This window comes from Falco punctatus (genome assembly GCF_963210335.1).
Source record: "Falco punctatus genome assembly, chromosome: 4".
Lineage (NCBI taxonomy): Eukaryota > Metazoa > Chordata > Aves > Falconiformes > Falconidae > Falco > Falco punctatus.
The window spans coordinates 34088008-34103853 of NC_137583.1; the positions used below are offsets into that span (position 1 = coordinate 34088008).

The following is a 15846-nucleotide window of genomic DNA, read 5'->3' on the forward strand; positions in this document are numbered from 1 at the left end:
GAGGTCAGCACAGGAGATTATGGGCAGTATTCGCTGTAGAAAAGAATGGGAGAATTCAAGGTCATACAAGAAAGTTTGCAACTGCAGCAAGATTAACGTTCTTCCACTCTGATACGTTAAACATGAATCCATCCTTCATCTCTAGAATCTTCTACAGAGAAAATTATATACCTGTAGTGAATCTGTAAAAGCAGCCTACGCAGAAGGTGAAAAGTGGGACTGCTAAAATGATTTTCTGGCCATGCTGGAAACTAACAGCTAGGAAACGAGTATTTAGCATGACAACAGGCACATTCACCATGACTGCAGCAATCACCAGACAATCAATATAGACTGCAGAATGAAACTGGAGGCCACCAGCAATTAGCTAAAGACAGAGAACTCATCATACTTTCATGTATAGGGTCATTAAACACATTTATGTATCAGCAAAAATTTTCTCTGTCCACATTTCAATATACTTTAGTTCAGTAAGTGGCACTATGAAAAAAAGTAGCAGCTTATTCAGGTTACTAATGTGCTCAAGAGAAAGAGTCTCTCAAAGTACGAGGTTTCTGGCTCTCTTCTCACTTTTGCCATATCCATTTGGTGTGACTTTGGGCAAAATACACTGTGACTAAGATAGAGATGACGACGTGTAATGATACCCACGTTGTTCTTCACCGTTATGTAGTCACGCTGTAAATTCTTCAGAGAGGCAGCACTGGTTTCTCACAAAATATTTTACATTGCCTAGAACAAGACTGCTAGCGGCTTGAGCTGTAAAAATCAGCCTTTTTGACTGTCTGATTTAAAATCTGTATTCCCTTTCAATTTGTCTGGCTTTGCTTTCAATGTACATGCAATTTCACATTAACCTAGTTTGCTCGTTGTCCATGGAAAACAAAATTGACAAAAACTGAGTTGCTGACATATGAGAAAGTAAAATATAAAAATGCATTTAAATCCACAAATAATGTAGACTTTATTATAGCGTATGACATGGAAAATGTGGCAATCCATCCACACCCAACACCCGTCCTCTGAGGAACGATATGTGTAAGATTTGTTCTATGTGACCTTTAGAGGGAGGCATTCTTACAAAGCAGTTCCTAAAATCAGGGAAACTTCAGTCATCAGCGAAGGTGCTGAAAAATGCAAAATGTTGTTCTTCAGTGTGGAGCTTTTCCTCACAAAGGCAACATGCCAATACTGTCTGAGCAAAGTGGCTGCAGAAATGGTGCTACAGTTTTCCCCCTGCAAATGATTTAAAAAGGTGACTGGCTGCAGCTAAATTGTTATAAAAAAGAAAAGAAAGTGTAGAAATTCAAGAGGAAAGCACACAGGTGCTTTTAACTCTCCTAGTTCTGTGGCCCTTTTTAATTCTTCCTCCATCTGAGCCAAAGGGCTTGATTTGTTCTTAGACGCTGGACAATGTATTTCATGATCTGCTACACCCATGATCAAATGGTGGCAATCTGTTAACATGCTCCTGTGGAGGTCCGCATCTGTTTTGAAAAGGATACTTCACAAAACAGCAATGACACAGGGTGGGAGGGAATTTGCTGATATTGTCAAAAGACAGGTCAAAAACACTTACCTGGGAAGAAAATTTAAAAATCTCAACAAACCCTCAAATTATCCTTCTTGTTATTTACAACACAGCTAAAATTACTGATAATGAAGACGTCCTCCTGTCATTAATACAATGCTGTTCCTGAGCTGATGGCCTTTGGAGGGCTTCTTGCCTCTAGCAGCTGTGGCACAGCACACTGGTTTACACTGGCAGCCCACCACCCACACATGCCTTCACTGGTGACCTTGCCACCACCTCTGTTACCTCTCACCTGTTCCTGCCCTCGTACTCTGCTGTTGCTCAGCTCTCTGAGTCTGGAGCCTGTGATGCTGTGTTAGCCTCAGCAGCTGCTTCCTCACCCCAATGCCTGAAGCAATCTGTATCAATAAAAACCTAAAACAGAGGAAGCTAAACAAAAACTCAGAAAAAGGCTCAAAAAAAAAAAAAGGAATCATGATTTCCTGCAACACTCAAGTGACTTAAAAAATAAAGCACCTGGGAGGCAAACAGAGAATAAGTGGAATGAAAAGGAATTGATGGAAAGCTGAAGAGTAGTCTAATCACTCAGGAAAGCAGGGGAAAGGTGCGTGATGGATGTTTCCATGTGCTTTCTAGGTAGTCAAGGAAACAGTTTTTATCTGTCTGATGAAAAAGGCTGTTCACTCCCTGAACTTTGGTCTTGCAGTTATCAGGTTAATGGTGCTTGGATCTCTCCTGGTCTCTGAGTGCAGTGATTACTTTTTATGGATTGGAGTCCTGTATTCTTCCCAGCTCCATCAAGGAGCTACTAACTCTACCAGCCCTCATTATCTAAGCATGCTAGTTACATTACTAGTTACCTGCGACTCTGCCTATCCAGGTCATTCAACGATAAGAGATCATTCTTAAAATATCTGTTCAGAATTGAAATATTTCAGAGAAAAAATGCATCCTAAAAACCCCCAGACAACCTACATACATGTCTAATGTCTATAAAGCTTATTACTCCTTGTATATTTGGGAAGCTTCTAAGTGGCTTCGGCTTCTGTGTCTGGATGCCACCAACAATTTCTTCTGCCCCTTCGCAGGGGTGTCCCATTTCACTCCACAATAAGCATTTGATCTTCCAAATTCCCAGTTGTGGTACAACAGCTGTGCAACCTTAGGTTATTAGGAAAAAGTCATTATACTGTAACTGCCTCTGGTGTAAAACATTGCCTTGGAATTAGCTAGAAGGTGCTGGACCCCTAATTGTTATGTGGCTTCCTGCTCCTTTTTCCGACAGCACTCTGTCCAGAGCCATGCACCCTTCCTCTTGGAGAGCCCAATAACTCAGTCTAACTGTTCTTGGCTAAGCCTGCCACATGCAGTCATTGCCTATCAGCACTCTTAAATATCAGCATAAGTACTCCATATTTTGTGTCAAAGTCCACCTACCTTTGCAATCATTCTAAGCAAAGATTTTTCATAAAGGCTCAATGCAGTGTCCCTAGAAGCAGCAGTATTTTTATAGGGCTGGCATGCTATTTCTTATGTTGACAAGTCAGAACTTCTAATAGATATCATGGTTTTCTGCAGTTACCCCTAGACCATAACAAGACACAACTGGAGACACTACTCCCATTTTTTTTGTGTGTTAGGAGATAACACATTACAAACTTGTTGGGAAAAAGGTTTGTAACACCATTTTTATAATTTGGAAAAAGGAAACTGAAGTTAGGACAAAATCTCTTTGAAAATACCTCAGTAATATCAAGTAAGTTTATCTGATGATACAGTAATTTTACAGGCAATTAGAACACAATTTGCTTTGGACTGATGCCTTAATGCTGATTTACTTTATTTAGAGAAGCATCTTCTATTCATCACCATGGTATCTGCATGCCCCCTGAACAGACACTAAGTGTTGTTTTACTAACAAGAACCCCCTTTGGCATGTTAGCAGCTGTTACAGTGCCAGGGTTTCTGTTAGCCTAAGCCAATATGGCTTTATATGTGACAGAATCTGGAAGGGCCTATCACATTAATATGTTGAGAAAATAACATTATTTAATGCTACTCTTCACACTCCTTGCTGTAGCAGTTAGATGGAAGAAAATGATTGATAGCTGGGATTCAGAGCAAGGATAATGATGAATAATGCAAGAAATGTAACTCAGCACTGTAGTTTTTCATTTATTAGACCTCATACAGAAATGTTCATTCACTTTTTGCTTACAATTACGTTAGACAATGTCTTCAGCAGGTAGGTGGTGGAGAAGCACATTTGTAATTTTGTGAAAGAACAAAAGACAGTTATTTTGTTAGATTTACGGATGTGTGTGTGCACTTTAAGTATATATCTGAATGTGTCACACACATATACACACACAAGAACATACATAAATGTATGAAACCAAGCTAACTCTATGTTTTTCATCTGTCCTTATCTGAAAAGTATATTGATGAAACTAAAAATTTTCTATGCAGAATCTAAAGAAAAAGGTTTTGCTCTTTATAGTAAAACAAATTTAACAAGATAGGGTATCTCAACTTTATCAAAATAAGGTAAAACTCATTTTTTCAACCCAAATTGCAAAACTGTAAAGCTCCAGGCCTTTACCTCTTATTTGAATTTGAATACAGAGCAGCTGATGTGTGACTACTTTCTTTCTCTTGTCTTTTTTCTTCCTGTTAATATAACTTACAGCTCCAGTGCCCAGGCTAGGAGGACAGCCCTTCTCCTTCCTCCAACACACAACTGCTATTTGAGCTAGAGAAGGGCTGGCACACAGCGCAGCATGCAGGAATACATTGCCAGTCTCTAAAAGACCATACTCCGTTCCTCTCCTTCTCCACATTTTACCTGGAAAACTAGTTTCTGCATTACAAAGGTTTGCCTCAGTGAAGTGCTTACAAAAATGGTATCTTATCAAAGAGTTCTAATGTAATATCTAACTCTACCCTTGACCTCCCTTTAAATCATACCCAGCACAGTCAGTCAGTCAAACTACTTTTTAATTCCACATCATTTCTTCCAAACAGAAGACTATTGCAATCTTACTAGTTGTTCACTGTGACTGATCCAAGGACATGTGGAGTAGGGAGCAATCAGCATCAAGAGAAAGCAGTAATTGTGTAAAAATAATTTCTCATTTATTTCTGAGTCATAAAAGACCTTATTCAATCCCTGCAGCTACTACCTGACATAACAACCTTCACTAGAAAGTTTCATGCTGCAACCCATGTAACACATTTGCTTTTGGTTGATCCTTTCCAGATGTTTCTTTACCTCAGTCATCTCGGAATTTGTCTGAAGAATTCGCTAAGGCTGCACAACAGCTTAAAAAAGAAGCTCCAAGAATCCAATTTGGCAAAATGGATGTCACACACCAACCTGATTTGAGAAAAGAATTTAATATTCAAGAATTTCCTACGGTGAAATTTTTTGTGGATGGCAGCAAGAAAGATCCCATAGATTGCAAAGGTAAACTGTCGTATGCATTGATAAGAAAATGATATGTAGTGACAGGATGTACCTATCTAGTATGCTGCCGAGAAGAAAAATGTAGATGCTTAGATAAAGAATATGCAAGGTAGCAAACTGGTTTTGCCCATGGTCCTAAATATACAATTACCTCTGTAGCAATACAAGAAAGTGGATTTGAATTGATCTTCAGAGTGTATAACTGAATATGCTTCTCTGTGCTTAGTTCACACAGTCGAATTATCTGCTGGCATAATTCCACTGAGGACAGAGAATCACCCCAACAAGACAATTTACAAATGAGTTATGCCAAAAGAATTTGGTTCCAAACCTGCTCCTTTTGCACTTCCAGTTCACTGCAGTTCCCACAGGCAGCATGCCTACAGAAGTAGGCTGGAGCAATACTCTGCATCTGACAATGAACTGTGAATTTACTAGGTTCTTTAATATACAGGTATACTTCCTAAGACAAGGAAAAGAATTTTGCAATTTAGCCATCAGAGGGAGCTCATATGTGGCTCAGAAAAACCATGGAATAATCAGAAATCTTTTACAGAAAGTTATTAAGCAAAGACAATATTGGAATAGGACTGACCATGAGCAATCCTGGGAAATCCAGGACCTTAAGAGTTTTTCTTTCACTGAAAGTATATACAAGAAAGATATTTAGGGTGGGTTTTTTTCCTAAAATGATGAACTTTTACAAAGCTGGCAAAATTTGCATGACTTGGCCAAGCATCTGCTAGTATACTCTGAGCAGATATAGTTCAGTCACAAGTTTAATACAACCAATAAAAAAGGCACCTGATGTTTGCTTTCTGAGCCTGTACACCATCCAGTGCTCTGATTCTTTAACTGCTGAGCCCCCTGCGGCTGCTGCTTCTGAAAGCTGGCTGATCTTCAGTATTTTTAGAAACTTGCTCCTCCTTGCTATTGAATTTCTTACCAAGTTCCCATCATCTAGACCTGTGCAAACAGCAGCTTCTGCACAAATGCCACTGAAAGCGTGATTTGCCATACTGAACTTTTATTAGTGGTGCAGATACATGATAGCAAAAGCACCTACCTTCAGTCTCTGATTAAATCTATAGCATTGAAAAGAAAATCTTTTTTAAACTGGTAAGCCTCTTTGACAGCTATGCTTGTGAGAACCTGTGAATACAGAGTATCATAACAACACAAACATAACCACCCTTCAGCAGAGAGCTGCTATTTAAGACACACTTAAATTAAGCAATGCAAAAAGTTAGGAAACTGGCTTCTGCTCTGCTATTCGTACAAGATAGCATCAACCTTTCAGAGCCCATGTACCATCAACAGTGACTTAAATTACATTTCCTTGATTGGTAAATGCTTATGTACAACAAGTAGTAAAATTTCACCTACCACGTATGACTTTTAAACCACCAAGAACTGGCAACTGAAAATGTGCAGTGACCACCCAATGACTTCTCATACAGAACTTGGTATACACATCATACCATAAAAGAAAGTGCAGACCTCGCTTCAATCAAGAAATCAACTCAAATATTTTATGGAGAAGGAAATTTTTGAATGGTTGTCCTGGCAATGGACATAGCATGAAAGCCAAACCCTAGGCTTTGTAAAATCATTATTTACAGCTCCAAGGCCAGAATTTGGCCAGCAGAAACAAGCTATGCAGGCTGTTTAAAGCAACCAAATAGAAAGATTAACCACATGAAGAATATGTTGAGGGGTTACGTCACTAACACAAGCTTCAAGACCTCAATTCTGCATTTAGACAGCAAAAGTCAAGCACTACATGGCCACTAGATACTGCTCTGTGCTTTTCTCTGAAGCCTATACAGCCCAGGGCAGATGTCTGTCTGCTTCGCCTTAAAAAAAAAATAGTATTTTCAACTAGTTGCACTGCAGCCTCCTGCAAAATGACTTGATGGTAGTAAAATGGTCTGACTCAATTTTGATCTTGTCATATTGCTAAAATGCACAGTACCAGGACTTGCATCTTTGATAATCCACTTGTACTGTACATCTTGATTCTAGTGCTTCACAGCACACAGACTTTTTCTTTTTCATATATAATTTCCATTAACCCTTTGCTGGACTCTTGTTCTGGTCCCACAAGGATGTCAGACAGAGATTAAAGTAGCACTTTACAGCTGAGATTTTAATCTCCTAAGCCTCAATTTGTGGCTTCAATTCTTCTGAAAACATAGCTAGACAGTGTATCTTACAAAGAGACTCAAGATTCCTAAAACCCCTGAAAGCTTGAAGAAAATTCACCAAATAAACAGACTGACTGTAATCTCAGTAAAACGGTAGCAATAATCTGCAATCTGAAAGACAGAACAATCCAGAATTAAAAGACAACTTTAACACTTCAGCTTTATTTCTTATGTCTAAACTGAACAGTGAAGCTGCAGGACCAGAGAGGAATTTTAACATGCCTCTGTGCCTATCAGATCCCTTCTGCAGCACTGAAGGAACAATTTTGACAGCTAATTTAATTGAACAGACAGGTCAATAAAATCTGCAATTGGTTTGAAGTCATTTTGGATTAAACCTCAGGTCTACAGCTCTTTATAGCTTATTTTGATTTTGGGACAAATGAAATCTTGCAGAACAGGTTTTCTACTTGTCTGAATTTCCTCATCTCTATTCTCCATATACGATTAAACAGTTAATTGGACGTACATCCATTTGCAGAGGTCCCAGAAAACATAGCACTGATCCACCATTGATCTTCTAGAGTCAGCAGTAATTTAAATGGCAAGTAGAACCTGAGGTTGCATTTGGATGCCCCAAGCCCATTTTGAATCAACTTTGACCTCAGTCCTAAGGAGCCCAAGTCCATTTGTATTCAGCATTCTTCTGCACCTCCACTATCCTGTGATTGCACAGAAATTTCTGTCATTCATTTAAGATGGTCATTTTAACTCTCTTCCTTCCACAGGAGTCAGACAAGCCTCAGCCTTTATTACATGGGTGAAAAGAAGAACAGGACCTAGCACTGTTTTAATCAACTCCACTGATCAGGCTGAAGCCATCATAAATGCTGACGATTTGGCAGTGATTGGCTTTTTTAAGGTAATTCACTGGAAAACTCAAAAGGCTGGCTTCTGTTTCAACTTCGGGATACACCGCTTGCTATTGCCACCGAATCCCACACATCCAAAAGACCTAGAACGCATCTGAAAACTCAGGCTCTCAGTTTTCTCTGCATTTTTAAAAATTGTTTCGATCTACTTTTCCATATTTCTAGATAAGCAGCCCAGGCAGAGAGAAGAATATCTCACACCACAACACTTTTCCTGAATAGGTACCCAGGTGCAGAGACCTACCATTCTGAGAGCAGCTTCTGGGCGCGTGACACTACAGCAGTGTTTGCACAGCCCTGGTCACAGCAGACTTTCCTGTGTCCTCAGAGCAAGGGCTTCTGCCAAACCACCCCAGATTTGGTGTCTGGTGTGAAGAGGGCACAACTATCAACTTACCTATCCTCACTTAACTCCAAACATTTCTCTGGAGAGAATTAACCCATTGCTGGTGTGCATTATCTTGCTACTGGAGCGTCCAAATGCAAAAAGTTGTAAACCCTGCCCAGAGTCATAACTGATTGAAAACTGTAGGGTTACCTGACCACTGCATTTCTGTTCAAACATGGTATAAAATCATAGACATGAACAGTTGCAGGCTGTTCTGCCAAAGGAATGTTCCCTTCCTGCTTAAGCCCATAAAAAAAAAGGAGTAAATACTGTCTAATATACCAGAGTGCCTTTTCTTCATCTTTCCATTTGATGATTTAAACAACTTCAGAGAAACTCAGGGCGGCACAGCACAGCTCCATGAATATCATGCTTAACTGTGGTTTTGGCTCCTGGCAGCTAAGAAATCTGAATGGATAGGAAGTCATAAAATATTACACTGTATATGATCTATGTAGTCCTTTCTCAAGCAAATTCCTACTAGTTTCCAGAGCAGAATAAGGTTCTTAAGATTTGGGGCTGAATGATACAGAACAATAGTCAAACAGTGCAAAATAAATTTTAGCTGTCAAGGCATGCAGTCAGAAGTCAGTAAAACAGGAATAGTTTTTTCCTGCTTTTTCAATGTGTCCTTGAAATCTTTAACATCTGAAATATTCAATCAAGGATTTTGTCTCACTAAAGAGACTTTACTCTGGTATCTCTGCTCAGTTAAAAGCACAGTGTCTGGACTCATACCTGAACTGATAAAAGTCCCAAATGTGCTGGCTACAGTGGATAGTCCAAGTTTTACAGATGTAGAAAACAGGATTCATTACCAAAATGCCCCATAGTAACAGAGCTGGTGAACACATTACAGCGTAATAACAACAAACTGTGAAAATGCTCAGTGCCCAGAATGTTTCTTGCAGCAATCTGCTTGCAGCCATTTATGAAGGCAGTTTTCCAGTGCTGGTGCCAGATTGAGAAGCCCTTGCTATCACAGTGATGCTGGAGAGTTCCCTGAACCGTGCTGATAGCAGATAGTGCCTGCAGATGTGTTTGACTGGACTCCGTGATGTCATTTGGGGCTGAAATGACAATAGATGAGCATGAGCTAGGGCATGTCAGAAATGTATTGGGTGGAAGCCAACAAAATGGTGTCCAAGTAAATCAAGAATTTTGTATTTGTATTTTGTATTTGGCCTTCTATTAGTCACAGATTGCTTACAAATGTGAGTGCCAGGATGTGTTGGGAGGTCTCCGCATATAAATTACTATTCATCTACCATGAAATAATTGTCTGATTAAATCAAATCTGGAAGCGCTGTTGCCTTTCATCATGCTTATTTACTGTTAGTTTGAGGGTGGACAGCACAGTGACTATTTGACAGATGCAGGAGTCAAGGTCCCTGCCTGGAAGAGCACTCAGTCCAAGCACCAAACACATCAGTCAGGTCCTCTTGCAAGCAGAGAGCCCTCCTCTCTAATCCATCACATCCTTCCAGCTGTGCAGATGAGCCGTGGCAGGGGAGCAGCTGTTGGCATGATCCTTCCCCATCTGCAGAAGTCTATGCAGACAGAGCGTGGAAATGCCAGGGGAGTGCAGGGCAGATGAGATTAGCACAGGAAGGACACAGGGGACCATACATCATCCATATTGACCCAGGCCAGCCAACGCTAGCTGGAAAGGTGAACATACTAGCAGTGTCACAGCACCCCTAGGATCTCCCCTGTTGTGAAGATCTCCCCTTGGAGGTAATCATAGATTTATAGAATGGTTTGGATTGGAAGGGTTGTTAAGGATCATCTAGTTCCAATCCCCCTGCCATGGGCAAGGACACCTTCTACTAGATCAGGTTGCTCAAAGCCACATCTAACTCGACCTGGAACACTTCCAGGGATAGGGCCACCCACAGCTTATCTGGGCAATCTGTTCCAGTCTCTCACCGCCCTCACAGTACAGAATTTCTTCCCAATACCTGATCTAAATCAACCCTCTTTTAGTTTAAAACCATTACCCCTTGTCCTATCGCTACAGGCCCTTGTATAAAGTCTCTCTCACCTTTCTTATAAATCCCCTTTAAGTATTGAAAGGCCACTATTAAGGTCTCCCTGGAGCCTCATCCAGGCTGAACAACCCTGACTCTCACAGCCTGTCTTCAGAGGAGAGGTGCTCCAGCCCTCTGATCACCTCCATGGCCTCCTCTGGACTCATTCCAACAGGTCCATGTTGGGTTTATGTTGGGGTCTCCAGAGCTGAATGCAGTACTCCAGGTGGGGTCTCACAAGAGTGGAGTAGAGGGGTGGAATCACCTCCCCTGACCTGCTGGCCATGTTCTTTTGATGCAGCCCAGGATTTGGTTGGCTTTCTGGGCTGCAAGTGCACATTGTTGGGTCATGTTGAGCTTTTTGTCCACTGGCATGTCCAAGTCCTTCTCCTCAGGCTGCTCTCAATCCGTTCTCTGCCCAGCCTTTATTGATAGTGGGGGTTGCCCCAACCCAGGTGCAGGATTTTGTATTGGCCTTGCTGAACTCCATGAGGTTCACACAGGACCGCCTCTCAAGTCTGTCAAGGTCCCGCTAGACAGCACACCTTCTCTTCAGCGTGTTGACCGCCCCACTGAGCTTGGTGTCATCAGAAAAACTGCTGAGGGTGCACTCAGTCCCACTGTCTGTGATGCCGACAAAGATGTTGAACGGCACTGGTCCCAGTCTGGACCCCTGAGGAATGCTACTCGTAATCATAGCAAGCTACACCCACTTTACAATTACACTCTTCTCTCTACCTCACAAGCCTTTAGGGGCCTGCCTCACTTGGAGTTGTCACTCCTACACATCCTACCAGGATGCAGGACAAAGTCTTAACAAATACTCTTTCTGGGACTAGGAACTTCGCAATGACAGTGTGGAAGTTTTCTGTGAGACGGCAAGAGACGTGCCAGAGATGCCTTTTGGGATGACAGCCAGCGAGGACATCCATGCCAACTATGGCATCCAAAGGAACACTCTTGTTGTGTTTAAGAAGGTAGGAGTACAGAAGCCTAGCAGGTAAGGTATACAGTAAGCTGCTGTGGCAGCTTTGCACTGTGGAAAACAGTTTGGAAATTCTTCAGCTTAAATAATTTCCTAGTTGAAATTTGAACAGTTTAACATTAAAAAAACATTGCATTTAGAGACAACAGAGACAAGCAAGAGGCAAACAGCAGCCTTTGGACAACTGATATTTTCAATCTGGCTGCCCACATTCAGGCTCCTAATTTATACTTAAAGATCTAGGTAAAATAGGCTTGATTTTCCAACCTACATTTTAATCAAGATGCTGCCAGCGAGCGTTGCAGATGTTCACCTCTTTTCCTTTGTGTTGCCTCTGGCCAGGAATCTTCTTTTCTTCCAATCCACAACAGAAGTGGCCAACAAGAACAAAACTACACAGAAGTAACACCAACATTTAGGCTATGAAGTAGTCAGACCAAGGACATCCTGAGTGAGCGTATGCCACAGAGTGTGTGTATAGATACAGAAAAAATCTTCCAGTATGTTAAGATTACTGAGCAAATTAAAACTGTCAGCTATTCAAACTATAGCTTGATTTTTAGCTACAATCTTGTTCTGTATTGTAGTTGTGACATTTATTTTAAACGTTATGGAATTTCAGTTATTGAGGATCATAAAATGGTATAGCTGACAACAACATTTTAAAGTAAAGACAGTCTCTTTGCTCCTATAGTTGATAAGGCTAACCACGTCACAAACTTCACTATCTGTCCAAGGGAAAACCTGTGCATAATGAAGTGCTTGAAGATGGCAGACAGAACAAACTGGATCTAATGAGGCTAATCAAAACCTTTAGCTTGGACTTGGTCACTGAATATAATCTTGAGGTATGTTTAATTCACTGTATTAACAAAAGCCACTGGGGAAAGACAGGAAAGAGATGAAACCATGCAGAAAGAGACCTAGGGAGCTATTCTGCTCCTTAGCGTTAAAGAATTTTGTTTTGTTTGACTAGGCCACCCCTAAACGCATCTAGAAACACCAGCAGAACCCAACAGGCAGTTCTCGATCTAACCCAGGCCAAAGGATGCTTTCCTCTGCACATGACATTGTTTCCTAGATGGGGAATGGCTGGCCAAACAGTGAACTTGCCTGAACATGCAAACATCTATCTCCTGTGGAGCCAACACAAAAGCCTGGGCTGCTTCTGCAGTGACTAGGCGGGGTTGGAGGTTGGAAGGTCAGTACTTAACCCTGGCACACCAGCCCTTCCACTCCCACGGAGCAACTGGGTCCTCTGGGCCAAGGCAAGGAAGAGAGAACCAGCAATAACTATTGCTAGTGCAGAAAGGAAGGGAAACACATGGAAATCCCTGCTTGCTTGGGGGACATCCCATTGCCTCTGATCATGGAGTGGCAAGAGAGAGGGAAGCTTTGTGTAGGGAAGGAGATGTAAGCTGCTGATGCCACCCAGAAGTGAAGGCAGAACCCAAACGAGGTCTAGCTTCTGCAGCTGTTGCAGTTGGGCTTCCCTCGGTAATACCACCTTTTACTTTCAGCACATCTTTAGCATTAATTCTTCAGTGTGTGTTATACAGGCAGACTAGAAGATCACAACAGTCCCTTCTGACAGTAAAAATCTATGGGTAACAATGAGGTTTTTCCTGAAACACAGAAACCACTCAGCAGCAGCTGATTCTTCCCACTTCATCTTCTTTAAAACAATGAAAGAAATCCAACAGTTATAGGAATGATTGGGAACCAAGTTCTAAAAAGTAAAATTTTCAATAGCAGAACTGAATGATACTGATATGCTGGGCCTCTGATTCACTGTTCTGCTTACAAAGAGTGGAACGGATACTGAGTCTTTTGTTTCCCAGACATCTCTGAAGATTTTTGATGTCCCTGTTGAAAACCACATCCTGCTGTTCACCCCAACGAACTCTGAGACATTCAGTGCAATTTATGAAAACTACAAGTCTGCTGCTGTGGAATTTAGAGGAAAGGTTTGTAATGCTGAATCCTGCTTTGCAAATATGAACGCCAGAAGATCAATGGAAAAACACTCACCGGTGTTACTGGTAAAAGTACACTGCTGTCAGTCCACCTTCTAAGTCTACCAAGCCATTGTAAAACAGTTTCAGTAACTGTTACTTGAATTTGTTAAGGACACAAGCTGAAAAATAAACTTCACTTGAAAATAATTCTTTAAAATGCAAAGATCACACAAACCAACACTAATTCCAGCTGCTCCAAATAAACCTATTTCTGATTTTACAAATGTGACTTTCTAGGATCAACTTCCAACCAAAGATAGTTTTAGCAATTTCTGCCGCTGCCAGGAAATGCCATGAGGATCTCAGAATACTGCCTGAACCAAGAGCTGGAAGCAGCTACAAAACCTGATAAATATTGCAAGGCAGATGCATAGCCTTGCTTGCAGCATATGTGTTTGCATGTAAATAAACACATACAGGCAGTCAAACAAAGCACTTCATTTCTCCATTGTCAATCACCACAGTGCTACTCCTGCTCCAAGTATGTGAGACACACACACAAAAAAATCACACAGTAGTATTGGCAAAGACATATGGATTACAGGTGTTTCAGCTCTTTTGTCCTGTTAAAATTTACTAGGAAGAGCAATAAGAATTTTGAGGGTTAATTTAGAAGCGTTACTAAAATAGCTGACATCAAAGCACTGTGAAAGGACAGAGGGAAAAGCTCCATTCTTTTTGGCTGCTTTAGCATGTTATTAACTAGGATCAAGGTATAATAAAGTCCACCGATATGCTTGGTTGTTGGGCTGACACTAAAAAATGGTTCTACACAATTCCTTGCTTTTAAGGTTAGATCCTAATGCACTGCCAAGCTCCATGGTCCATTTTCCTAAAATGGCTAAACCAAAGCTGGAAAACTCAACCAGATGCATGACTCTCTCTTTATTATCAGATAATGTTTGTCTTGGTGAACACTAATGAAACGAGGAATGGACGAGTTTTTGAATATTTTCGCATCAGGGACGTTGACATTCCTGCCGTGAGAATTCTAAATCTGACAAGCAATACAATGTATAAAATGCCCGCAGATGAGGTGACTGTGGAGAACCTAAAAGAATTTTGCCAGAGCTACCTAAATGGAAAAGCAAAGGTATGTCCATTACTAACGAGATGCCCCTTTAGTACACCAGCTAAAACACTAACAAATTTGCAAAACATCCCTTTTTAAGTTAGAACAGTGTGCTGTTCTGATCATCAGTTTATTAATTTACTCTTGCTCTGATGCATTCACCTACAGTTGTTGACAGAGCATTCCTCTCTATTTAACAGCTGAGGCAGACTATGAAGTTTTCCAGTCATCCCATATAAAAACTGGATAAGTCATTTGATGGGCCAATATTTTAGTTAATCTCAGGTGATCTATTTTAGTGGATTAAAAACTCCCCATGACTCAATCTTTCCAATACTATAATGGAGATATTTCACTCCCTTAGTCAAGAGAGATGCAAACAATGATTGCAATGGATTTTGAGGTTAAAGAGAAGTCCAGTAAACAGAAAATTGACAGTTTCAGGTGGAGTAAGATTTGGTATTTTTTTTAAGCAAGTTAAGCAGAGTGAACTTTCACAGGGGGTATCATTCCAAAAGTAAATATTTCTTGTCATGAGGCATCATCCTCCACACTCACATGAAAAATACATTAAAATGTTTTGTTTATTCAGTGCTCTTCATTACTTTTGTTTCCATCATGAGGAGAAAAGATGTAGTCAGCCTGACAACAGGCATAATTTAAGAGATTCAAGTAGTAAATCCCAATTTCAGTGTTGGAGGGGGGCAGAAGGACAGAAGCAATGGGGATGTCGCCTCTTCTGTAAAAAGACCTGCTTGAGTGGCACATTCCCACAAGGGAACAGCTTCCATGGGGAATGTGTGCCTTTCTACTACTTCGCTATGGTGTAAAAGAAGAGAAATTGCCAGCTAATATATTGTAAATTGCAGGAGTCGTGGGGACTGTGATTGGTGGTGAAGGCAGATATTTAAGCAGTGATACACACCTTTCTTGTGAGTTTTACATGAAAACCTACAATAGATAAGCTTTTAAGTAGTCTAGCCTCTGAACACTGGGCAACAAGAGTTCAGGACAATGAATGCAAACATGTTCCAAAGTGTAATTTTAAGGCAAACTGCTAAGGAGTCTGTATTCAAGACAGGGACAAGTAATTCTGACTACCAAACTACACAGGGTTTGAGACCCCAGCTCCCCACTGAAGGGAGAGAAGGTGGTAGCATGTAAAGGCTAGCTAGGATATAGAGATATAAAAAAACCCCCACACCATAAAAGGGCACATTAGGTAGAGAAATGTCCCATTGGTCTCACACTAACTTGAGCTGGAGTAGTTTCTC

General features: G+C 40.9%; 2 protein-coding genes across 2 annotated transcripts in view; one reads left to right on the forward strand and one right to left on the reverse strand.

Moving 5' to 3' along the window:
• Positions 1 to 15846, reverse strand: part of LOC308063575 (acyl-coenzyme A synthetase ACSM3, mitochondrial-like) — an 86446-nt gene that overhangs the window by 19271 nt on the left and 51329 nt on the right. The window lies entirely within an intron of this gene.
• PDILT (protein disulfide isomerase like, testis expressed) overlaps positions 1 to 15846 on the forward strand; it is a 33748-nt gene that overhangs the window by 8815 nt on the left and 9087 nt on the right. The window contains exons 2-7 of the mRNA XM_080386729.1: positions 4794 to 5000; positions 7936 to 8069; positions 11337 to 11474; positions 12220 to 12330; positions 13324 to 13449; positions 14396 to 14593. Of these exons, the coding sequence (XP_080242855.1) occupies positions 4794 to 5000; positions 7936 to 8069; positions 11337 to 11474; positions 12220 to 12330; positions 13324 to 13449; positions 14396 to 14593 (914 nt within the window). The remainder of the gene's footprint in view (positions 1 to 4793; positions 5001 to 7935; positions 8070 to 11336; positions 11475 to 12219; positions 12331 to 13323; positions 13450 to 14395; positions 14594 to 15846) is intronic.